The following is a 26,572-nucleotide window of genomic DNA, read 5'->3' as shown; positions in this document are numbered from 1 at the left end:
ATCCGACGGCGCCCAAACACGTAGTCAAGGGGTACTCGATTCAGCTCGGGTGCATTCTCCGGAGCACCGCCTCGATCAACACCGAGAACCTAAGGCATAAGGACCGAGGGAATTTGCGCAGCCTCCTCTTCACGAAGCTGCACGAATAATACAAGTTCCCCGCTGAGTTCGCAAACACACGCCTCTCGGGTAATAAAGTGAACGGTGTCGCCCTCACGATGATGAGCACGGCCCTGTCTACTTGGAAAAGCACGGTGAAGGCAATGATTGACAAAGGTGATAGTTATGAGAAGATCAAGGCGAAATATCCTTTGATGAGCGAAGATGACTACAAGGAGTTCAAGATCAAGAGCGAGAGCCCCGCAACCTCCGAATCAAGTCAGTGGGGGAAAGAAATGCGGTAGTTGAACATAGGGGTCCACCAACTCGGTCCCGGCGGTTACAGAGTGGTGGAGCCTGTATGGGACAAGGAGGACGCGGAGCATGCCGAGCAAGGCCTACCGCCCCGCTTCGAGAAATACAGTGACAAGCAGACCAGGAACTTTCTCAGGGCCCGGTACAAGGAGGACCCGGTAACAAAGCAGCTTACCATGGATCCGAAGACCAAGGAGCTTGAGCTTGTTCTGGTAAGGAATACACCCCCGCGTAATTAGCTCCATATGGTTGCATTCTAATTAATCCCCAATATTTCTAAATGGTTCATGTTCCTTCCGCAGGACAAAGAAAGCAGTAGCCGCGGGGTCGTCTCAGAGCTCCCCTTTCGACACCCCTTTGAATAGGGCGTTGAACGTAATGAAAAACAGGGATAAGCTCAATAAGCCGACGTCAGCTGGTCATGTGGCCGGCAAAGGCTTGTCCACAAAATGGTCGTCATACTATGTCGCTGGTGAGCGAAAGGAGAAAAAGACCAGCTCGGAAAGCCAGTCGCGCGAGGTTGAAGCACTCAAGGCGCAAGTGGCACGGATTCTGGAGATGGTCCGAGAGCAAGTGCAACAACAACTGGGATCGACGCTCACTGGCATTATGCCTACCTTGATTCATGGGATAACGACGTGGATTGCGGGTGGCCAACAGGGGCCGCCCTCGATTCCCAGCTTCACGGCCAGCAACTCGCACAACACGCAGGCGGCGCCATTGGTGTCTCCGGCGGCGGCGGTATTGGTGTCTACGGCGGCGGCGCCATTGGTGTCTCCGGCGGCGGCGGTATTGGTGTCTTCGACACCGGCATTGGAGCTTAATGCACCCGGGTGTACGCCGGCCGGCACCTCGCCAGCAAGCGGCCCCTCCGTCAGTTGCAAGCTCGCCGTTGGCGGTGCCTTGACATTAGCCGAGCTCGACGGCATCATGGTAACTAAGCCTCTCGGCCGAGGACTTCATCTCCTTGCCTTTGACTGGGCATCCCTGACGCCCTACATGTTTTCGCAGGGTGCCGCCGACGTTCCTTGCACTCTCCTGCACTTCATGGGCGGCAAGTTGGTCGATGTCGCCAAGGGAAGAATCGTTCAACCGGGCAACCCCGTGTTCCACGGTAATCCGATGCCACCCACAATGTATAGGGTTGAAGTGGTTCGGGTGCTGCCAGGCTGCGACGAGCTGTTACCTCCGATTCGACCCGCTGGGGCCGACGAAGAAGATGAGATGACCCTCAGCGCCTGCGTAAGCTGGCCCCTGCTTTGGCCGAAGAGCCAGATTCATTTGGGGGCAGGGACACCACCCCACAGACAAGACCGCCAGTCGTGCCGGCGCCAAGCCATGGCAAGAATGCCGCAACGCTACCGGACATGCCGGACATCCCTATGGCACAGGATCCGGACATGCATATGGCATAGGATCCGGACGACGATGACAACGACGATGGTACATTTACCAACGTCGATAAGTACTTTGCCGAACATGGGTACGGTGACGGGTTCTGCAGGCCTCCTTTTCAAGAACCCAAACAAGACGACCGCGATCTAGCTGGTGCAGCGGAGAAACCCAATTGCAACAGGCGTCGTCTGGCGTTCAGTTCTCAGGAGACGCCTCTAGCTGCCGCCTTCACCGAGCCTCAGATAGCGGAGGTGCCAAATATTATCAGCCCCAACACGCTCAAGAAGGCGGTCTGTGAGCAGAACTCGGTCCCATTACAGCAGATCAAGAAGAAGGGTCGGAAACGACCGACTAAAAAGGCCGCCGGTGCGAGCCAGCCGGCACCGAGTATTATCCGTGCTCAGGACGGGCCACCTTCACCTAAGGATATCTCGAGGAGGGTGCATGTGGCGGGTAGGGCGATGCTACCGACAAATATGCTCAATGCTGCAACCGGTGCTATGCGGAGTCTGCACCGACAGTGTTCTTTCTTTGGAGAAGCGGCGTCTCAGAGAGAATGATGTGGCATACCCGGTTTTCGTGGCCAAGGTGCCAGAGGGCAAGGGCTTTGTGGATGGTGCCATCGGGGGTACGATCGTCCTGCGGTTTGATGACATCTTTGCTATGTTCAACCTTCATCCGATGCACTACACCTTCGTCCGGCTGTTTTCGCTGAGTATGGAGATGCGGATCATTAGAGACAAGACCCCGGACATCGTGATCGTCGACCCCTTCTACATGCGAGCCAAGCTCTTGAGCAGTGCTGGGAACCGCCAAGTCGCGAGTTCAACCTCGAAGACCGTCATTCTGGCAAACCCAGATAAGGATAACTTCCTTGTGGCTTACTTTCCCGAGTAAGTCGTCCTTAACCGCCCCGTAACATATGATTTCTTAGATTTCGATCGTTCTTTTTTCTAACATTCCGTGTTCTGTGCAGTGACACACATTGCACACTCATCCTCTTAAGCCCGAAATATTCCATGGCCACGTATTTCGACCCGAACCGTAACTCCAAGATAGACTACACAAATATTAAGAAAGTTCTTGATGATGTTCTCCCCGGCTACGCCAAATCTGGAGGCACCTTCATCAGGGCAGTTCGTAAGTATGGCAAGCATGTGTTCGCCCACAATACGATGTTCTGCTGCGTCAAGCAGCCGCCTGGCGGTCAGAAGAATGCCTACTACGCCCTCCATCACATGCGGGCGATCGTAAGGGACCATCATCACCTTCTGCTACCAAATAATCTCAAAGATTGGGCCGCGAGCTTGTCGGCAATCCAGGACGCGGACATCAGACAAGAATACTTTCGCATCCAGCCGGAGTTTGCGGACATCATCCATCAAGATGTCCTCCATACCTCGGGACAGTTCTTCCTCAGATATCAACTGTCCAACATTGAGATAGACGGAATGCTACAAATGCAGGCTGACAACGCCTGCGATTTCATGACCATCACGACAGACGGCGGCTTCATCCATGCTCCTGTCCATGAGTCGAGTCGAAAGTAGTGATGTGTAGTTCTGAAACATTGATTGGCTCATGTTGTAATTAAACTTTAATGAATTGTATGTCTCTTTGGTTTGGACAGTCGTTCAACTTAGATGTAATCGATGCTATTTATTAGTAGGACCATGAATCGTGCTATTAATGTCTTGCTTTTCTCTTCTGATCCTTTTGTTGCATACTTATATATTGCTTATGTATGTATTGTCTGTTGTTTGGCTTGTGCATAGAGATGCCGTCGTATGTCGTGTACAAGGGTAAGGTTCCCAGAGTCTATGACGACTGGGAGGAGTGTCGGGGACAGGTTCACCGTTTCAGCGGTAACAGTTACAAAGGGTACACCACTAGGGCGGAGGCGGAATCTAGATACGCCCGCTATCTAGCGGGAGAGAGGAGGGAGCGTTGGAGGAACCGGATGAAGACCAGTTTCATCACAATGATGCTCATCGTGATGACCGCAGCTCTCTTCTATGTGATGGTAGTTTAGATGATCGATATCGACTTGTAATGTGAAGACAAACTCGATACTCGTGGTCTCGAGACTTGTAATGTTTTATCTTTGTTTGGTCTTTTGAATTCGCAGACTAATATGATGAATTGTATTCGGAGACTAATCTTCTATTGTATTCGATGAATCTGCTGTTGCTGTGTGCTACTGTCTATATTCTGTCAAATAATATATTTTGTAACCTATGCAAAAATCAGAAAAGTAAAAAAAAAACTAATATTCATACTAATGGCGCATCACTACAGAGTGCGCCATTAGTATGCCAAAGTATACTAATGGCGCATCACCAAAGAGTGTGTCATTAGTATGCCAAGTATACTAATGGCGCATCCATCCGCAGTGCGCCATTAGTGTGCCAAAGCACATGGTTAAATATGGCCCCTCGGAGGCATACTAATGGCGCATGATGTTATATACTAATGGCGCACTCGGTGGTGCGCCATTAGTATACCAGATACTAATGGCGCACCAGTGGTGCGCCATTAGTAATAAATACTAGTGGCGTGATACTAATGGCGCACCAGTGATGCGCCATTAGTAGGCAAAACTGGTGCGCCATTAGTAGGCCTTTTCCTAGTAGTGAGAGCAAATACTTGCACCCAACGCGGGCAAGAGGGTTGTCAATCCCCTTGTACTCGTTAATTTCAAGGATCAAATCCGATAGTAGTAGATAGATAAATTGCAAAGTAAAATAAAAGTAAATAAATTGCAGCAAGGTATTTAGGGTTTTAGTAATATGATTAAAATAGATCTAGGGGCCATAGTTTTCACAAGAGGCATCTCTCTCAAGAACATATCATACGGTGGGCAGACAAATTACTATTGGGCAATTGATAGAAAAGAGCATAGTTATGACTTTATTCATGGCATGATCATGTACATAGGCATTATGTCCATGACAAGTGGACCAAAACGATTCTGCATCTACTAATGTTACCCCACATTGAGAGCGCTTCTATGCTTGCCTCTCTAGGTATTAAGTTCATAACAAACAGAGTAATGCATGAGGTATGATGACATAATGTAGACAGAATAAAACCAAGCAATATGATTCAACCCCATCGTTTCCCCCTTAGTAGCAACAATACAAATATGTGCCTCGCTGCCCCTTATGTCACGGGGTGAGGACAACACAAGATTGAACCTACTACCATGCACCATTCCCACTGAAGATCTAATCATCAACTTGGCCAAAGAAAACTCATAGATCGGAAAGCATTACATAGTGATAACAATCATACATAATAAAGTTTAGAAAACACTCAATTACTTTCAATGAATAATCTAATCATAAACCCACAATTCATCGGATCCCAACAAACACGCCGCAAAAGAAGATTACATCGAATAGAACTCCAAGGAGAATATTGTATTGAAGATCAAAGAGAGAGAGAGAGAGAGACATCTAACTAATCACTATGGACCATCGGAGGTGTAGCAAGGTTGATGTAGAAGCCTTCTGTGATGGATTCCCCCTCAGGAAAAGTACTGGCGGAGGCCTCCAGATGGGATCGCGAAGAACAGAGGCTTGCAACAGTGGAATAATTGTTTCGGTTTCGCTCTAGTGGTTTTGGGATTTTATGAAATTTATAGAAGTGCAATTAGGTCAAACAGAACTACAAGGGTCCCACAAGCTCAGCTGGTGCCCCTGGGGGCGCGTAGTGAGCTTGTGGATCTCGTATATCTTCGGGCCTCCTCCCGAAGCTTCCTGGGTCCCTTCTGGTCTAGAAAAAATCACCATAAAGTTCCATCACATTTGGACTTTGTTTGGCACTGTTTTTCTGTGAAACCTAAAATAGGCAAAAACATGAATTAGCACCGGGCACTAGGTTAATAGCTTAGTTGCCAAAAATGATATGAAATTGCCTATAAAGCATACAAGATTGATAACATAATATCATGAAGCTATCAAAAATTATAGATACATTGGAGACGTATCACCGCGCGGTCCGGATGTGTTTTGCCATCCAACGCAGGCTTGTATCAGTCCGCCGACTGGTCCAGACGTGATTTTTCCCGCAAATTGGAAGAAAACTGGGGGAGGTGGATTTGTGGGCATCTGGACCGATGCCACGCTCGCTTCTGACTGCCCTGGCCCACCCAAAAAACCCTCCATCGCCCGCGCCTCTTTCTGCTCGAAGCGGTCAGCGTCGTTCCAAAGCACCAGTGCCGCATTCATGCCGGTTCGAAGCGACACGCCCTCTCACTGGTGCTCCGGCATTGAAGAGGCGTGTCGGCCGAGAGCGCCGCCCACGTCATTCCGGTGCAAACGACTCCTCTGCATTCAAATGATAGCCCCTTGTTCTGTCTCCTCCGTTAAATAGGTGTGGTTGTCAAAGAACCTACTACGGTGCCACTCGTCTGTTCATTTGTCGCCCACCATTAACCACCCCATAGCTTGTCCTGGCATCCTTCAGCTATTTAAACTCCAGCCCCAACCATAGCCACATCCATCCTCCTCCGCTCCCTTTCTCCTCTCCACACCACACCCGCCATGGCCTCCCCGGACTCCAAAGCCATTTGGGGTAGCCTCTCATCCGAACAGAATATGGAGATCATTGCTATTGTTGCCGGCTGGCAGGCAAACGAAGGCCAGCGCTGCAGACGTCCCAATGGGGGACGCGGTCGACGACGAGCGAGCACCACCCTTCATGCCGCATCACCATGGGAGAGGCACATGCTCACTACACCAAACTGGTATTTTCTTAGTGGGCGGCCTTATTCCAGCAGGTGTGGGATGACCAGGAGTACAACCTCAGCCTCCTCGATGAGCAACGGCGCACGAAGGAGCAACTCACCGCCGGCATGACGATCGCATAGGACATGGAGGTGGTTGAGCATGAGGCGCTAGTCGACTCCTATCGCACCACCCGCGGAATCTACCGCGACGGTACCACCAACATCAAGCGGGGCTAGAAGCCACCCTCAAGGAGATCAACGAGGCGGCAGACAAAGTCTACAGCAAGAGCAAGGACGAGGATGACGTTGCAGCTCCTGCACACCCGTGCCCCACCGCCATGACCATGAAGCCGGCACGTCCATGGGTGCCAGCGGTGGCGAGGAAGGCATGGGAGGTCGCCAAAGTTCGCATCCCAAGAAGGCCACCGCTCTTTCTTTCCTACTGAAGCCAAGCTTGGCGGGCTCATCATCGTCGGCCGATTAGCCGCTGGCAGGCTGTCTAGGCGGAGACGATGCTTCATTTTCTGGGGCTCATGGCCGGCTGCAAAGGCGAACGGGCGCCAATGGTCATTTTAGGCGAGGTTAGAGTCTGGTCTAGTTCAAATATGTCGAAAACCATCCGGTTTTATGCCAAATTTATCCAAGTTTCAATGAAATATGTCAGGTTTGTTTAAACTTGCATCAAATTTGTTCAATTTCATTATATTTCAGTGGAAATGCAACTGGACATATGTGGTTGGATGACCTGCTCCTGCATCAGTGTCTGCGAACTGATCCCCAGGTCTGTGGACAGATGCAGTGTCCGGTTTATAGGTGGGGGTTGGAGATGCCCTAGGTCCTTCCTTCTCGGAGCAGTTTCAAGACCTCATCACAGAGAACCTTCCACTTTCCTCTTGGTTTGATTCAGAGTGTATGTTGAATCGAGTTCTATCTCCGAAGTCTATCACTTGGCGTGTGTTGTTACATTTCGTTCTTGAGCAGGCTACACTGGTTATCCCTACAACTCATGAAGATCGGTGTCGACCAATACCAATGCCTCATAAAACTTGTCAAACATGGCACCAAGTTCCAAGGATGAAATATACCTGGCAGAAGGTTATATTTTTTTAGGCTCATGTAACGCCCCGAGACCGATGTGCCAAGTGTCTTCCAGTTATTCGCTGTTGTTGCCTTGTCATTGTTTGCGTGTCAGGCTTTGCATATCATGTCATCATGTGCATTTCTTTTTCATACATGTTCGTCTCATGCATCCGAGCATTTTCCCCGTTGTCCGTTTTGCATTCCGGTGCTCCTATGTCACCCGGTGTCCCTTTCTACCTCTTTTCGTGTGCGGGTGTTAAACGTTCTCGGATTGGACCAGGATTTGCCATGCGGCCTTGGGTTACTACCGGTAGACCGCATGTCAAGTTCTGTGCCATTTGGACTTCGTTTGATACTCCAACGGTTAACCGAGGGACCGAAAAGGCCTCGTGTGTGTTGCAGCCCAACACCATTGCAAACTGACCCAAAACCCACCTAAGACCTCTCCATCATCTCGGTCATTCGATCACGATCGCGTGGCCGAAAACCGCACCTCATTTGGACTCTACTGGCTCCCTCTACCTATAAATATGTGATCCCCTCCCAAAAATCCGCGGTACAAACCCTAGCTTCTTCCTCCCGCGCCGCCGGACATGTCCGCACCGTCGTCCCCGACGAACCCGCCGGCCGCCCTTCGCGCCGCGGCTCGCCCCGCCGCCACAGATCCTCTCCGCCGGCGACCGCCGCCCTCTGCGCCGCCCTTCACCGGCCGCCGCCGCCCCGCCATGGAGCTCCTCGCTGGAGTTGCTCTCTCCATCGTCGGCCATGGTGCCTCCACCTCGCTTCAGCCTCGATCCGGCCGGATCCGGTGACCTTGACAACTCTGGTGCCCTCTTCCTCCCTCTCCGACGAGCTTCCCCGTCTCCGGCGAACTTCTCCAGGGAGATCCGGCCGGAGTGGACCAGATCCACCAGGAGATGAACCAAACGGCCTCCCTCGTCCCGGATCTCTTCGTCCCGCTTCTCTCCGTCCCGCGTTGACTTTCGCGGAGGTAAAATTCCACCAAGTCCCCGAAGTTTCCAGATTCATGTGACCATCTTCATCGCATCATAACTTCCTCATCGTGGCTCCGATTCGTGCGTGTAGCATATCAAAATGTTCGTCTCGACGAGTACATCATTTCATCTCATTGCATCATTTTCATTTGAGCTCATATTGATGCCCGAAATGCTGTTGGAAGAGGGCTATGTGATGATTATTTCAGATCTGTTTCAGCAAATGGCTTTTTGTCATTTTTGCCATGATTAATGTGTGCATACTATGATCCTGAGCTCTACATATGTTTTGTAGAATGTCATGCCATCTTTACAAGGGTGTATACCATGTATTTTTGTGATATTTGTGGTGACTAGCACAAGCATGCAAAGTAGCTTACTCAATGATGCTGATTTCAGGGACTTAGAATTTCACTAAGTCCTTGTCCTGTTTTTCTTTTTATGCCATATGTTCATGTTGTTTCCTAGTGATCCGTGCCTCTTTTGAGGATGATCTGTAAGGATGTTTTGTTAATATTGTTGTGCTCTATCCATCCTTGTCTTTGTATGCAATTATGGAGCACCCTAGCTTGAGTCAATCGAGCTCTACTTTTGCTATAAAATGTTTCTGGCAGATTGTTAACATGTTTAGCGATTTTGCCGAGCTTGTTGTTGTTGATCCATGCATGCTATGTTGTTGTTCTTGCCATGTCTAACTTCTATGCCATGTCTTCTTGATGGATGTATGCTTAGTTTGTCATGCCATGCTTTGTAGTGAGTGCATCGAGCTCGTTAACATGCCTACTTGTTAACTGTTTTGCATGCTCCAGTTTTTCACTAAGTCTGAATCTGTTTTCGTTAATTGCTATGTTCACATGCTTGCAATTGTATTTTCTGATCCCTTTTGGCTCATGGTCACTAAGGGACTTTTGTTATATGCTTAGAGTAGCTTCATTCCATGCCTTGCTTTGCCATGAGATGTTCCTGTAGCATATAGTTTTCATGCTCTAAAGATTGCTTCCTGATGATAAATTCCTGACATGCTGCTAATTTCACTAAGTCTGTAACCTGTTATCTTTTGCACTTTTGCCATGCTTGTTTGAACCTGCTATTGGGTCAATTAGCCGTAGCTCAGTGTTCATCTTTTTTCAAGCATCATGAGTGGATCCCTGCCATGTATTTTGTTACTATGTTGGAGTGTTGTATCATGTTGTTCTTGATGCATTTAGAAGGCTACTTGTTGTTTATCGCAGACCGGTGCCATATTTGTTTTGCTTGCCATTTCCAAACCGTGCATCGTATTCCGGTGGTCTTTATATCGATTTCAACCGAAATCACATCACCTTTCCAGTGGCACTCTTGGATTTCCAAGTTGAGGCCAGTTTCAATCATTCCTTTTCAAATCATGCATATGCATCACATACCGCATCCCGCATATCATACCATGTTCATGTGTTGGTTGTTTACTATGTTGTGTGTTTCTTTCCAGTGTTGCTTCTTCAGGTTGGTTCCGATAGCGTCGCGTTTGTGAGGAACCGATTCGACTTCGTCCATTTGTCTTCTTCATGGACTCGTTCTTCTTCCTTGCGGGATTTCAGGCAAGATGACCATACCCTCGAAATCACTTCTATCTTTGCTTGCTAGATGCTCGCTATTTTGCTATGCCTATGCTGCGATACCTACCACTTGCTTATCGTGTCTCCCATATTGTTAAGCCAAGCCTCTAACCCACCTTGTCCTAGCAAACCGTTGTTTGGCTATGTTACCGCTTTGCTCAGCCCCTCTTATAGCGTTGCTAGTTGCAGGTGAAGATTGGAGTTTGTTCTTTGTTGGAACATGGATATTATTGTTGGGATATCACAATATCTCTTATTTAATTAATGCATCTATATACTTGGTAAAGGGTGGAAGGCTCGTCCTTATGCCTGGTGTTTTGTTCCACTCTTGCCGCCCTAGTTTCCGTCATATCGGTGTTATGTTCCCGGATTTTGCGTTCCTTACACGATTGGGTTATAATGGGAACCCCTTGACAGTTCGCTTTGAATAAAACTCCTCCAGCAAGGCCCAACATTGGTTTTACCATTCGCCACCTAGCCTCTTTTTCCCTTGGGTTAGACCAGCCCGAGGGTCATCTTTATTTTAAACCCCCCGGGCCAGTGCTTGTCTAAGTGTTGGTCCAAACTAGAGCCCCTTGCAGCGCCACCTCGGGGAAACTCGAGGGCTGGTTTTAGTTGTACGGATTGCTTATCCGGTGTGCCCTGAGAACGAGATATGTACAGCTCCTATCGGGATGTCGGCGCATCGGGCGGTCTTGCTGGACTTGTTTTACCATTATCGAGGATGTCTTGTAACCGGCATGCCGAGCCTGATCGGATTGTCTTGGGAGAAGGAATATCCTTCGTTGACCATGAGAGCTTGTGATGGGCTAAGTTGGAACACCCCTGCGGGGATTTGAACTTTAGAAAGCCGTGCCCGCGGTTATGGGCAGAGGGGAATTTGTTAATGTCTGATTGTAGAAAATCTGAAGTTGATCTTAATTAAAATACATCAACCGCGTGTGTAGCTGTGATGGTCTCTTCTCGGCGGGGTCCGGGAAGTTAACACGGTGTTGGAGTTATGCTTGATGTAGGTTGTTCTAGGATCACTTCTTGATCATAGTTTCTCGACCGTGCTTTGCCTTCTCTTCTCGCTCTCATTTGCGTATGTTAGCCACCATATATGCTAGTCGCTTGCTGCAGCTCCACCTCATACCTTTTACCCTACCTATAATCTTAAATAGTCTTGGTCGCGAGGGTGTGCGATTGTTGAGTCCCCGTGACTCACAGATACTTCCAAAACCAGTTTGCAGGTGCCGATGAAATCATGCAGGTGACGCAACCAAGATCAAGGAGGAGCTCGATGAAGATCGTGTTCGTTATGTTGTTCCATTTCCAGTTGATCAGTAGTGGAGCCCAGTCGGGACGATCAGGGATCTGTGTAGCATTTGGGGTAGTCTTCTTTTATTTTGGTTCCGTAGTCGGACCTTGATTGTATCTGGATGATGTAATGCTTATTCATGTATTGTGTGAAAAGTGGCGATTGTAAGCCAACTATGTATCTCTTTCCCTTATTGTATTACATGGGTTGTTGTGAAGATTACCTCACTTGCGACATTGCTTTCAATGCGGTTATGCCTCTAAGTCGTGCTTCGACACGTGGGAGATATAGCCGCATCGAGGGCGTTACAACTCAAACCGTAGAACAATAGTTCTATGGTATTTTCTATTAACAAAATTAATATGGTACAAATATACAAAAAAGCAAAAAGAAAAGGAGCACGTATCCTATTCTAGCCTTTTCTAACATGATCAAGCAAAAAACTGTACTACATAGTGTTCATCTTAGATGACCACTGATCCATCTTTGCAAAGCCTCCAAGTACTTTGCTTTGATTTCATGCTCAAGAAGTTTGAGGTCCTCTCTTAATTTGAATTTCCAATAGTTTACACTCGGAACTTCTTTTCTAAAAAAATCAATTTATTTCCCCCATATGGCCCAACACCCTTGTACTATGATTTCCAATGCAATGCGGCTCGGTAATTCAGCTCTTGCCAGAAGGATATCATCTAAGAATGAAATACCAAGTTTTTTCTGGGAAGTATACTATGCCAGCCGTCTTGGGAGAATCCACAGTCCCTAAAAAGATGTTGTGCCGTTTCTTCCATGTCTTCATGGCAGAACACACATATGGAACTTTCTAGTGTGAAAGATTTCCTTTTAAGTAAATTTATGGTGTTTACCCTATCATGCAGAAGGAGCCAAAAGAAGAATTTGTGTCTCAATCTACATGAGCTCTTCCACAACCATTTGAAGATACGTTGTTCTTGCTATTGAGGGCTTAAGTGATGATACATCAGAATGGAAGAATATTTGTTTTTCTGTGCCTTGCAACTCCAGAAATCTTTCTGATGATCATTACTCTGTGTCTGCATTAATCTTTGTAGCTCATTGAACTGAGAGAATGCATGAGTGGAGAGTGGAGTGTTGAGCAAATGGATTTGATCCTCGGCATTTTTCCAGTCATCTACCGATAAAGCATCATCCTTTGCAAATGAGAGAAGTTCGGGGAATTTGTCCTTGAGAGGTTGATCAATCCAATTATCATGCCAAAGTAGAACTGCCTGACCATTGCCTAGTCTACATATGAGTTGGATTTGTAATCTTCAAGCAATCTTAGGTGACTTCTCCACCAGTGGGATCCAACTAACTTGTCACCTGGCATTGTCTGAGAATAATACTTCTCCCAGATTAGTTGAACCCAAGGTGGTGATTCCTTATCAAGGAACTTCTGCACATTTTTCATCATTAAGGCCTTATTGTGCAAACTCGCATCCAAAATTCCAAGCCCACCCTGTTTTCTAGGCATGCAGACTTTTTCCCACGCAATTAGTGTTGGTCCAGCCACTAACTCTCCATACTTTCTCCACAGAAAGTTTTTGGGGTATTTGTTGATCTGGCTCGTGATTGATGCAGGCAGTGGCAGAATGCTCATGAAAAAAATTGGCAGGGCAGAGAAAACAGATTTTATGAGAAGCAGTTTGCCATCATAGGAAATTATAGGAAATTATTGTAGAACATACAGATAGTCTTCTCTCTATTTGTTGACATATCAAGGGGAAATCCTCTGCTTTGAGCCTACAGGTATTCAATGGCATGCCCAAATATGTAAATGGGAAGGTTCCCCTTTTGCATCCCACGGAGTGTAAAATCTGACTGCAGGCCTCTTCCTGCACATTTATAGGAATCATGACTGATCTGTGGTAGCTTATTTTAAGCCCAGTTTGGTTGGCAAAGTGCTTCAACAAATTATTCACTTGCTCCACTTGAATTAGACTGGCAGGCAGAATTATGATTGTGTCATCTGCATACTGTATGACAGAAAATCAGGGTTGGATGTTGATTCAATTGGTGCTTGAATTAAACCTGCTCTCATAGCTTTATTTAAAATTGTCTAAAGGGAATCAGCAACCAGCACAAAAATGAGTGCAGATAAAGGATCTCCTTGCCTCACTCCTCTTTTACAATGAAACTGTTTTCCAGACACCCAATTTAGTAGCATAGAAGAGACCCCAGAAGAAAAGATCATCTTAATCCACATAATCCATCTATCTCCAAACCCTCTTGCCGTGAGTATCTCCAAGATTGTGTTGTGTTCAATCATGTCAAAAGCTTTTTCAAAATCCAGTGTCAACAATACCATAGGCTTTTTGGACTCGATTCTCTGCTTGGCAGATTGCTGCTTGTGTGAAATTCTTGATGTGGGCGTGTTCGAATAAGATTGCTATAGGATTCCCCCGCAAAAAAGAAAAAGAAAAAGAAAGATTGCTATAGGATTCCACTCACTTTTTTTCTTTCCGAGTATAAAGCATATTCTATTTAGTTGAACAGACTCCGTGGTGCAGGTTACGAGTTATCCTGTTCTCTGAAACCTGGTCCGTTGTTTTAGATATTTTTGCGCCTCTTGGTGTTACTTTCTTCTATTTAGAATAGAAAAAAACGGGATGTCTTGCGTTTTCACTTTCACTCCACTGATTGGGCTGCGCGCGACATGTCAAACCAGCAAGGCTGTAGAGTTTGTACGACCTGGGTCCAGAATCTCGACACGTTCGACCCCTTGCGTTTTATCCGAGAGGAACACGACATGTTTTAATGAAAAGAACCGGTCCTGAGAGGAACAAAAGAAGACTGTAGCCTGACATGAACAACGTATGTTGCCGCCACCATCAGTTTGCCATTCCAGAAGGGTGTTAGCACGTGTCCAAGAAGGAAAGAAAAAGACCTTAGGTTGGATAGCATGTTCCTGACAAAAGATAATAACAAGAGTCCGAGGATACTTACAGTATATGTGTACTGACGTACTCCGTTCCACTCTTTACTGCCGGGATTTGATCAGTCCTAGACATGGCACTCAAAAAACTTGGTTGAAAATCTTGGTTCTGCCTGCCATGTACTACGTCTAAACACTAGTCTGACTTTTTCTGTTGTTTTTCATAAATAAATTTGCATATACGTATCTTGTAGGTAGGCTATAGAGTTGAAAGGAGGGAGGAAATTTTAGGGAACATTGTGTAGACATCAAGTATGAAACTCGTCGTCAACTAGCGAAGCAGCATATTTAAAACTGCTAGTACTACTATATCTGAGGGATATATATTTTAGAGCCCGGATAAATTTTTGCCACGGCATAATTTTAACCCGCCAAACTCGTAATAACTGTATGAAATTTGCTCATTTGTATTCTGTGGACGGGAGCGACGGGGAGATGTGGGATCCGATTCGATTCTACTGGCTGGGTTCCCCCACAAGGCTAGGCGATCCCAGAGTTGAGTGCCGTCAATCTGCTAAACAGCTTTTAGCTTATCTCTCTAGGAGGTAGCTAGATCTAGGCCCCTCCTAGCCGAGCGTGCCTGCTTGCTTTCGAATCAGGAACTCGTGTGTTCCGGTATCAGAACGGAGCTGCAAATCGTACCGCTGCGACTGTACACTGTCAAATTGCACTTGCGGCCCTAAATGGAACGACCCACTGGTTCTGCACTAGAGCTTACACCAACCATTTGTCGGCATAATAAGAAAAGGAGAAAAAAAAAGTTACCGTCAACGAGGACATCCTCCTCAGGCCGTTTCTGTTGCGACAGAAACAACTGATTTGATAACCCAACACCGGTGAAAAAACATGTAGCACGATACGCAAAAGAGACTGATGCCCCATCACATTCACCGGTGACGACATGGCCAGCAAAACGCAAAGCAAAGAAGACCGGCTTGGGGAAAAAAAACGGCGCGGTGATTCTGAAAAGCACAGAGGCTAGACTCGCCTGAGGATAGTTTGGCCGAAGTATATTGACCGATAGCAACAGGCCGAAACTAAAAAACACCTTTCACTTGCCCCTTCGCTGTCCCAGTCTCACAGCCTTTCCTTTTCCGAAGCAATCCTGCGTCGGCAATTTGGCACCACAAGCTACCACTAGCAAAGGCAACTAACCAAACCGCTCTACTTACCCCTACTGCTGCTGTTACCACCTCGTCGCATCTCGACAGGAACAGGCCACAAAGGTCACAAGGATCAAATTCTCTCTATAGTAATAGCTTTTAATTTAGACAGGAGAGGGGGGTGGGGAGACGGAAGATCTATGTACAGGTTCTGCAGCTTACATGCACGGTTCTAGCTTTCCTACCACCACCACCCAACACAACACAGCAGCTGAAAGAATGGATGAGCCAAAGCACAAAAGCCCCCTAAGGTTTACAAAAAAGAGAACCTCACAGGATCGTGCGGCCGTTGGTCTTTCTCTGTGCCTCCTCCCATGGAGAGGGCGGCTGTGCGGCAGACCCCATGTCCAGCTCTCCTCCCACCATCAATGCCGGTAGGCCACCGCTGGCCGTGGAGCCGCCCATGGTCCCTCCGATGCCAAGCCCAAGGAAGTCCAGAGTGGCAGGCTTGGGACCGAACAGTGGTGATTGCCCCATCATCAAATCTGGCAACCTTGGATTTGAACCTTCATAGGCGAGACCAAGTCCAAGGCTACCAGATACCATCGGCCCAGGCTCCATATCCATTAGCTGGTTATGATTATTGCTCCTTTGGTGCCATTGCTGTGGATTGCTATCAACGAACCTTCCCCCCTGAGGTAGCTTGGCCTGCGGTGAGTTGTCGATGTACCTTCCTTGTGGTAGCCTGGATTGTGGCAAGCCATCGATGTACATTCCTTGAGGCAACCTTCCTGGTGTCGAATAATCAGGGAACCTTCCATGAGGTAGATTGGATGGTGGCGAGTTGATGAAGAACCTTCCTTGAGTTGGATTGGATGGTTGCGAGTTATCAAAGAACCTTCCTTGAGTTGGATTGGATGGTTGCGAGTTATCAAAGAACCTTCCTTGAGACAGATTTGATGCTGGCGAGTTGTCGAAGAACCTTCCTTGAGGTAGCAGTTGCTGGGATGGCAGTGAGGTATCCATGAATCTCCCTTGAGATAGCTTGGATGGCATCGAGTTATTGATGTACCTGTCTTGAGGTAATCGAAATTGTGTTGAGCTGTCGATGAACCTGTCTTGAGGTAACCGGGATTGTGTCGAGCTGCTCTCGATGAACCTGTCTTGAGGTAACCGGGATTGTGTTGAGCTGCTCTCGATGAACCTGTCTTGAGGTAACCGGGATTGTGTTGAGCTGCTCTCGATGAACCTGTCTTGAGGTAACCGGGATTGTGTTGAGATGCTGTCGATGAACCTGTCTTGAGGTGACCGGGATTGTGTTGAGATGCTGTCGATGAGCCTGTCTTGAGGTAACCGGGATTGCGTTGAGCTGCTCTCGATGAACCTTCCTTGGGGCTGCTGGGATTGCGTTGAGCTGCTCTCGATGAACCTTCCTTGGGGCTGCTGGGATTGCGTTGAGCTGCTCTCGATGAACCTTCCTTGAGGTGGCCTGGATGGGGTTGATGAGGAGGAACTTGCAAGACCAAACTCCTTCAAGAAAGATGTGCCTGCTTGCGAAGCTCCAGCCTCAGCAGCCTTCTGCAGGAGTGCAGTCGCAGATATGTGCGGTGCTGGTGGTGGAGCAAAGGTGCCGGGGTTGCTTGCATCTGTCTGTGGGAACAGAGATGATGGTGTACCGATTGCAAGGCAAAGGAAGGTGGGATCAACACCTATAAGATCACGCAGCGATCTACTCTGGGGAGTGGTGCTTGTTGTGGCTGATGCAAACAGCCCCGCAAATGTGCTAGTCGTCGTTGCTGGCGCAATGGAATTGGATGCACTGCTGACTGTGCCACAACTGGTGCTGCTGCCATCTGTACCAATGGCATCCGAGGGCGAGGGGAGGAAACAAGGAGGCATCGGGGTATCATTATCTGGCAAGTTGGAGTCTTCTAGTTCAGCGACATTGTACTTATCGGCTTCCTGGAAGCAAACATCTTCATCTCGCTTATCCTCCTCCTCTTGCTTGATATCCACAATTGGCTCCACAACCACCACTGGCTCTGTAACATATAGGCACAGTACGGAAGAACAAGTCACTCATCATTGTTGCCTAAATGATCATAAGACTAGCTAAATTGGGAAAGAAACAAGACTCATGTATTCCTTTTCTTGTTACAGTAATAACAAATAAAGATGGATTTAGGGAGAATGACTTTGCTATAAATCTAACATAGTCTATGAATAGATAGTAAGACAAACACATTGCAAAATGCAAAAGAAGCATACCATCCAAATTTGGCACAACTGCCACCATTGGCTGCTGCTCCTGTGGCGTTGGAGATGGCGGCGTTGGAGATGGCGACGACGGAATCCGCTGCGGCTGTGGCTCCTCCATTGCTGCCTCAACGTGCTGCGGCTCATCCACCTCGGCCACGGCAGAAGTCTCATTTTCATCTTCTCCCCCCTTGTCCCCCTCATCCTCCTTTTCCTTGTGCTTATCCACATTCTCCTCTTCTTTCTCCTTGTCCTTGTCCACATTCTCCTCAACCTCCTCCAAATCAGGTGGCCGAGGCGAAGGCGGCGCCGGAACAGCGAGCACTCTGCCGGTCTCCTCCACGAGAGCGCCACAGAAAGCGCGATGTGTCACGAAACTGTCTCTCCTGAATCAAGCCAGCACGCCGACTGATGAATGAAACAAAAGCACAAACATTTGCCCTTCAAAGGGAAGGAAAAGGGACCATCGAAATTGGGGGGAACCGAGCTGGAAGCAGTACCTGGTGAAGAGTGTGCCGCAGTCACAGCGATACTCGCGGGTGCCGCAGGTCTTGGCATGGGCCTTGAGGTCGGCCTGGACGGCGTAGCGCTTGCCGCAGCGTGGGCAGGCCCATCGCTTCTCGCCGTGCTTGCGGCAGAAGTGGCTTCTTGATGCCCGTGAGGTCCGAGCGCACGGGCGGGGGAGTGGTGCACGCAGCCGGGCTCCGGGCAGACGTAGACCCTCCGGCGCGGCGGCGCCGCCCCGGGGCCGCGCTGGCGCAGCCGCCACGGAAGGTTGTGGCCCCGGCGGTGGAGCTGCAGGTTCTGGTCCCTCTGGAAGCCCTTGCCGCACACCTCGCACACGAACCGGTTGGTCGCCATGAGCGTCCCCGGCGACAGCGCGATCACCTCCGCGTCCGGATCTGCACAAGCACACGGAAACCAACCACCGTCAGACAAGAAAGCTCGCGCGAGCCGTACCAACCACCCCGCAAAACCCGAAGCGCGCGCTCTCGCCTGGCGTCCCGGGGAGGTTCCTCTTCTTCTTGGGCGGCGCCGGCGTCGCGGCCGCCTCCGGCTGCTCCGGCTCCGTCGGATTGGGCGGCATCCCCGGTCGATCTGGCGCCGCGGCCGCCGCTCCGCTCAGCTCACAGCCCTCCAGCTGCCCCTTATCGGCGCGCAGACCCGCGTCAGCGAACGGAGCGCGCGGCGGCGGCGGAGGCGGTGGACGGAGGAATTTTTTTTTCTCTCCCTCTCTCCTCCTTTCTTCGCTCTTCTCTCGTGGCTGGCTGGCTTGGCTTGTCTTGCTTTCGATTGGGGGTTGGGGGTGTGGGGAGATGGATGGGAGTCAGAGCGGCCGCGGCATCGGGATGAGCGTTGGCGTTGGCGTTGCGGTGCTCGCTCGGGTGGGGTGGGGTGGGGTGGTGTGTACCGCGCGGGGTGCCAATCCGGCACGTTGGCTTTTGGGTGCGGGGTGGGTAGCGTCCCCTCGCCGCCGTCGGATTCCGCGCCGTGATTCGTGCGCACGTGGCCTCGCCCTGCCGTTTACTGCCCTGCGGGGACACCCTTTTTGGTGGCTAGCTTGCCCCCTTTTAAATCCAGCCCCACACCCCGAGAAAAATCGCCCGTGTCCAATCGCCTCCATCACTCTGCCCTCTCTCCCCTCAATTCCACGTACCCTACGTATGGTCGACCAGCTGATACCGCCGCAAGTACTGTACAAGTACCACCAGTACTAGTACAATTATGTTATACACCAATTGGATGCTGCTACCACTACTTGGTTCTACTGCAAAAATAAATAAATAAAATAAATAACTACTACTTGGTTCCTCGGAGAAATGGGATGCTTTGTTGGAACGGATTTTAATCGTCAGGTGAGCGAAGCCGAAGATGTCTGCGGCCAGGACGGAAAAGGAGGGGGGGTCGTGTCGTGTCCAGCGAAGGGAAATGGAACGCGGTGGCCAGCGGTTGGATCTCCCCGGCCGGAGTCGATAAGGGCGGAAAGCGATGCTGGCCCCAGCTAAGCTAGCGCGGCTGCTCAGAGATCGCCGTTATCCACATGGCGGTGGGGGTTGTCGTGTCGCCCCGCCCCCCGCCCTCGCCTCGGGCCACGGCACGCCACGGCAGGCAGTAACGGACGCGCTCGCCCGCGCGCCACCCCCAACGAAAGCCGCCGCGCTGCGCTGCGGCCATACGTATACGCGCGACGGCGCGGGCGTACGTATTCGCGCGCAACGGACTGGAAAGAAGTCGGCGAGCGAGCGTATTGCCCCACGCTGTCGAGGCGGACTAGTCGCCCTGCGACGGGGTGACGGGGGCACGGGGCCCCTCCGCCCTCTGGGCGACTGGGGCGGATAGTAAACTCGTGAGCTAGAGCTTGTTTCTTCCAAAGGTGGACTACCAATAAAAAAGGTTCACTTTTACGTGTTGGTAGCTGTTGTTTTTCCGCCTAGGTTTCGTGCCGATGGGGGAGGATATTTTAGGTGCCGTCGCCTAGACCCACCTCCTGCGTGGTGCGTGTTGGATCTATCACCGCGTACGGAGGCCAAAGCAGGCAAGCGACGGTGACACTTGCCGGCAATGCCATGGGAATGGGTGCCGTTTTGGTGAACGTTTTATTCTTCTACTTCTTTTCGCGGGGGCAAAGTGCAGGCGTTTATCCTGAAAGTAATCTTTTCAAACCATATACGCTGATAAGTGCTCCCTCGAATATAAGAGTAGTGATCTAAACACTCTTATATTTATTTATAGATGGAGTAGACTTTATGTGAAATGATCTTCTACTCCTTTTTGTAGGGGGGAGACGCATGTGTTTCCCTCATAAGTGCCCTTTCAAAAGCGCAAGGATAAATACTTTTAAATTTTGTGTGAATTTACACCACACTCCTTTCGGTGAGAGAAGTGTAGGCATTTTCTCTAATAAACATTATATTTCTACTAGAAAATTGCATGTTGCAACGGAGGCATACATATTATGCCAAACAAAAACTTTAGTTGTCTGCGGTTTTTTTGGGAAGGGGAGGGGGAGGGGAGGGGCTTTAGTAGCTGATTTAATTACCACTTAATTGCTTAACCCAAAAGGTATTATTTTTGCGGGGGATAATTTAGTGGCCGTTTTTTGGGGGGCGGTTGAGGCGGCCTTCAGGGAAACCAAGGGAAAAACAAAGATTCGAGAAGGGGGGCTTTAGTAGCTGCTTTAATTAACACTTAATTGCTTAACCCAAAAGATATTATTTTTTGCAAGGGGTACTTTAGTGGCCGTTTTTTAGGGGGCGGTTGACGCGGTCTTCAGGGAAACCGAGGGAAAACAAAGATTTGAGAAGGGGGGGGATCAAAACAAGAAGAGGGGAGGACGTACTAAGGTGTTTGGACGAAAGAAGGAGCAAAATGGGAAGTGATCCTTCTTTTCATGAAAGTGTAGGCATTTCCCCAAATAAATATCCTTTGTTTAAGCATATCGATAATTATTTTAAATATCTTCTATGAACTTGTATATTTCCCCTTTAAACCTTCTTGCGGAAAAACAAGGCCATGTTCGGGACGAAGGATTTATCACAGGAATCGTACAACTTTCCTTTCCTATGGATATTTTCCTTTGGAGGCGTTCGGGACAAAGGAAAGAGCGCTACACTTTCCTTAGGAAAGGTAACTTTCCAGCGATTTTCACGGGAAACAGAACATCTACCCAGACCTAATGGAAACGCACAGGAAACAGAGTCGCCGCCCCTCCTTTCTATCTCGTACTGATGTCTCCTATCTCTAGCACTCCCGCCGCTCCCCCCAAATCCCCCATGGAGAAGGACGAACCCTAGATTATTTTGGCGTGGAATCAACATGGAGCACCAACGGAGCACTGTAGGCTGGCGAATCCACCCTCCTCCGCCTCCACATCTCCCCCTCCATCCACACAAGGGCTTGACGACCAGAAATTTGGGGGAAGTCAAGAAATCTCCCTATGAGGTAACCATCCAACCCTTTTTGATTTATTCTCCTAAAAATTACGAGTACTTATTGATTTCTTCTCCTAGAAATTATTTCTACTTCAGATCTATAGGCTTAAAACGAAAATAGGTCACACAGATTGAGAATGTTTAGATGCGTAAATGAATAGACATTTTTTTGTGCTGAAGTTGTTACACAGGGAAAGATCTACTTCTACTTGTTCGTCTATGATATATACTAGGAGGAAGTGCTGCTAGCCTGCTAGATGACTTCCTGCATAGCTAAACTTCCTGGTAGCATATACTACTACAGGATATCCATTTTCTGATTTAGTTTTTTTTTCTATATGTGCTTATCTTGAAAAAATACAGTTAAGAGCCTATCCTGAAGCTTAGTAGTTCTGTGGTGTTGCTCTGAATAAAAAAGGCTTGGCTGTGTGCTTGTAGTAAAGAGATAAAACAGAGTCATGGTATTTTTAGGATTTAAGGAATAGACCTAATATATTACCTGCCTTTAATACCACAAACAAGATTACACTTGATTGTTATTATATTTAGAGAAGTAACTATACTCACGACATCTACTTTCTGGAGCCCTAATATGCACTTTTCATGTTGCTAGGTATGTCTAAGAATTCTAGTAGAGCCAAGTGGAATCATCAGATGAAGGCATATCTCATTGAACTGTTAAGAGATCATGATGTTCCCAAATACCGCACACAAAATGCATGGAGTAAAGAGGCCTGGACAAATATTGTTGCTAAATTCAATCAAAGATTTGATGTATCCTTCATGGTAGTTCAAGTGAAGCAAAATGAGCAGGATCTAAAGAGAGATTTCAAAACTGTAAAAGACTTAATATCTGAAAGTGGTTTTGGCTGGGATCGTGACAGAAAGATGGTGGTGGCGCCCGATAATGTTTGGGCTGCACTAGAGGCACGTAAAAACAAGGATGCACTCTTCTGGCGAGGAAAGTCATTTCCATATTATGAAGATCTTTTTGCTCTATATGATGGTGAGCTTTAAATCGTTGGCTTAATTGGCCCAAATTTTGTTTTGCTGATTCTTATAAATGTTCCTTTTCTTTTACTTAATTCATCTAGGACGCTATGCTCAGGGAAGGAGTTGCCATGGCATGGATTATTATGCGAACAAAGCAACTCAGCTCTCACAGTTACCAACATCACATTCACCACAACAGCAAGGGCTAGAGGCGCATCTGCACACACCTACACCAACCATACATGCTCCTGGTGATTCATCCATGCAATTTGACATTGAAGAGGATAGTGAAAACACAAACTGGTTTTCTAGCAATAATACATTCAGTCAAGTGGAGGCAAACCCGACTCAAGGAAATGACTTGACATTACATGCTCCATCCCAAGTTGAAACAGTACCAATTTCCTCACAGCGCGTTGGACAGACTTTGCATGAAATTCCACAAGTTGTACATCGCAATCCTCGACCAGCTAGCTCAGCTCCTGAGGTTACTAGCACCAAGAGAGCGAGAAAGCAAAAGACGACCAGTATTGACGATTTTCATGAGAGATACCTGAAACTGAGAAGGGAAGAAATAGATAGGTATGCAGCCATTGAGGAGAGGAAATTAAGGGACCCGTTCAGCATCAAGAAATGCATCAAAGCACTGGAAAGGTTGGAGGGTCTTTCGATGGCAGATATGCTAAAAGCAGCGGACATCTTTACTGCCAACAAGGAGAACAGGGAGGTATTTCTATCATTTTCAAGTAATGAATTACGGTTGGGTTGGTTGACTGAAAAAATTCGGAATACCTAATCAGATGGAACTAATACTTCGTACTAGGTGAGTGCTACCTTTAAAACAATGATATATTTTGTTCATGTGCATTTATAGGCACATGATTATGATCCTTGGCGTAGTTAACTTGTAATAGGATGTGATATATTTTGTTCATGTGCATTTCTGGACACATGGTTATGATCCTTGTCATAGTTAACTTGTAGTAGGTTGTGCATGTGCATTACTGGGCACATGATTATGGAAGTGTCAAACTTATTCGACTATTAATGCAATGTTAAATGGCTCTTAAAGCAATGTCTTTATGCAGTGTTTGACAAAAATAATCATATTAAGTGGAGTACAGTACAACCAAATAATTACATAACATATGAGAAAATTACACAATACATATGCTTATCTTCTGGCAATGTAATCTGCCCACATTTGCATTGCCATTGCATCTCGCATCTCATTTCCAGCTTGTCTCAAGTTGTTAAATATCATCACATCTTTTTTGTATTTGGCATCTCCATCTGGTACATCCTGCATATTGCTTTCATTAATATCCATTGTAGCTCTGTCAGGCAATGTCATATCTCCATTGTGTAGTCTTATGAAATTGTGCAAAACACAACAAGCTACAACTGTATCAACTTGTGTGTCAATATCAAACATTGTAGCTGCCTTTAGTATGGGATACCTTGCTTTCAGTATGCCAATAATTCTTTCGACATGATTTCGTAGTTGAGCATGTCAAAGGTTAAATAACTCCTTGTAGCATTGTGGCCTTTGCTGAACTCTTCCTTATTCTTGTAAATGATATCTAGTTCCTCGGTATGGAGCAATGAATTGGGGTGTATTTGCATAACCCGCATCTACAAGATAAATTTTTCCAGGCGGTACATTGAATCCATGTTCTAGTGCATCTTGCAAAACCCTTGCATCTGATGCAGATCCCTCCCATCCAGCATGTACATGCACAAACTTCATGTCAAAGTCACATGCAACCATTACGTTTTGTGAAAGACCTTGTTTTCTATTTCTATGTGGATCTTGTTGCCCAGGCGGAATAGTCATGGGAAAGTGAGTACCATCAATAGCCCCAATACAGTTCTGCGGATTTAATTAAATAGTTAGATATATAAATATAAGCTAGATTTAATCAATACCAATTCACCATGATAGGACTTGAAAAACAATTACCTTAAAGTATGAAAACTTCTGTTGCCTTAATATGGGATGCTGGTGTACAGAAGGTTGTATGTAGTTGCATGTGAGTCGTGTAATCGCGTTGAGCACGGCGTGGAAATAAGTACTAATTGAATCAGCGCCATGCTGGAATCTGTCTTGTAATGTTCTGTTGGTTGCATTCTTTGATACTGCATATAAAAATATGGCTACTTGCTCTTGCACAGAGATGTACCTTGCATCCTGGAGAAGGTGATTTTCACGCAGTTTTTGTGCTAAAGCTTGAAAGATTGATCTCTCCATATGGAACCTCCATTCACATAGAACCTCATGGCCAGTAAGAGCTTCATGCACATAAGTAGCTCCATTCAGGATGGATGTATGTATTGCTCTCCTCTGAGATGATTGGGATGAGCTACCTTGTAATGTAGGGAGTATGAAATGTACAAAATCATCTTCGTTTCTTGACCGTCGGCTGTAGTTTGGATCCATTCAGCTTTAGGAATGAATGGATTTTGAGGTTATATAGCAAGAGAAAGAATGGACTATGTGTTCCTAGAGAAGTTCTTACAGGGGAGGAGGAGAAGAAATGACAAGCAAGTTGCTAGCAGTGCATTGCATGTGCTTATACAGCAAGAGAAAGAAGAAGCAACGGCTAGAGAAATCAATAGCAAGAATGCAGTACAAGTCACATAACGGCTAGTTCTATTTCCTAGAGAAGTGTGCAGATTCCAAAACTTGTTTCCTTTGTTCAGAACACCCCATAGGTTCCCATTCCTCTTTTTGGAAGCCTGTAGGTTTCCACTTGGCACTCCATCCCATACCTATGCATTTTTCAAATCATTTGTTTTGTGAACCCACGTCCCGAACAGGGCCCAAATGTGTTGATGTGCTACCCAGTTGTATGTTGTTACCATGGGATAGCAATGCACCCCACCCCACCCCAAATGTATCTAAGGTGTGATTAACTTTTTCTGTTTTTTCATGTGCAACTTTGAATGCGACTTTTTGGTATAATACGTCTACAAAACTATAATATAGACATATGATGTTAAATTAGTTCATAAAAAAACAAATAATACCATTAAAATATGCCTAATTCATTTTTGGGTGTGCATTAGTTCAAATCGTGCATCAAAGACCATGAAATGTCAAGTGTGCCTTACATTTTTCATGGAAGAAGTAAGAATTAATCACTTTCAAGTTTCAAGTTTCAAAACCAAGTTACATGTCCCAATAGCATGTTCCAAATCATCATTGCAACAATAAAGCTTGTGAATTTATAAAAATAGATAAGTGAAAATTTCTAAAAAAACAATAGATAAGTAAAGAAAACACTTGTATGTGAAGAAAAGAAACATGGAAAGCTTTCAACAATTGTCTGGAGCAACACCAAGATTTGACTCGAGGCATCCAACACCAACCCCAGCGACACCATGGATACCTGAAGCTAATGTGGAAACAGACCATATTTAAGGTGTAACCCAATAATGACAGAGGGGAAGTAGGAGGAGGAGGGCTTCGGTGAGGGAATGGGTAAAGTTTAGTTGCAAGAAGAGGAGAAGTTTTTGGCTTTGTCGATTACAAGCTAGCGGTGTGTTAGGGTTGGGAAATGTTTCCTGCGATGGCAAAAAATGAAATGGCTGGTGAGGGGAGGGCGGTAAATTCTAGTTGCGGAAGGAGGAGAACGTTCTAGCAATTGTGACAGTAGGATATCAGTCTGATGATGTGTTAGAACGTGAATTAGGGTTCATGGGATGGTGTCAGGGGGAAGAGGAGGAATGGGATTAAACAAGAGATGAAATGGAGTCATATATGTGTCGTGGACCGTCAATAAATTAGACATTGGTTACAAATTTAGTAGCAAAAGGAGAAGGTT

The 26,572-nt window shown here is 47.2% G+C and overlaps 1 protein-coding gene across 1 annotated transcript; it reads right to left on the bottom strand.

The window, feature by feature from the left end:
• Positions 1-15,695: 15,695 nt before the first annotated feature.
• LOC125536545 (zinc finger protein ENHYDROUS-like) lies at positions 15,696-19,201 on the bottom strand. Its single transcript, XM_048699778.1, is given in 6 exon segments — positions 15,696-17,606; positions 17,833-18,206; positions 18,321-18,463; positions 18,465-18,486; positions 18,488-18,722; positions 18,817-19,201. Coding segments are annotated over 6 exon segments (2,577 nt in total). The 5' UTR covers positions 18,908-19,201; the 3' UTR covers positions 15,696-15,894.
• Between the last annotated feature and the right edge of the window lie 7,371 nt (positions 19,202-26,572).

The sequence above is a fragment of the Triticum urartu genome, chromosome 2 (assembly GCF_003073215.2).
Source record: "Triticum urartu cultivar G1812 chromosome 2, Tu2.1, whole genome shotgun sequence".
Lineage (NCBI taxonomy): Eukaryota > Viridiplantae > Streptophyta > Magnoliopsida > Poales > Poaceae > Triticum > Triticum urartu.
The sequence above is the reverse complement of the archived record's forward strand: the minus strand, read 5'-3'. Positions and strand labels throughout refer to the sequence as shown.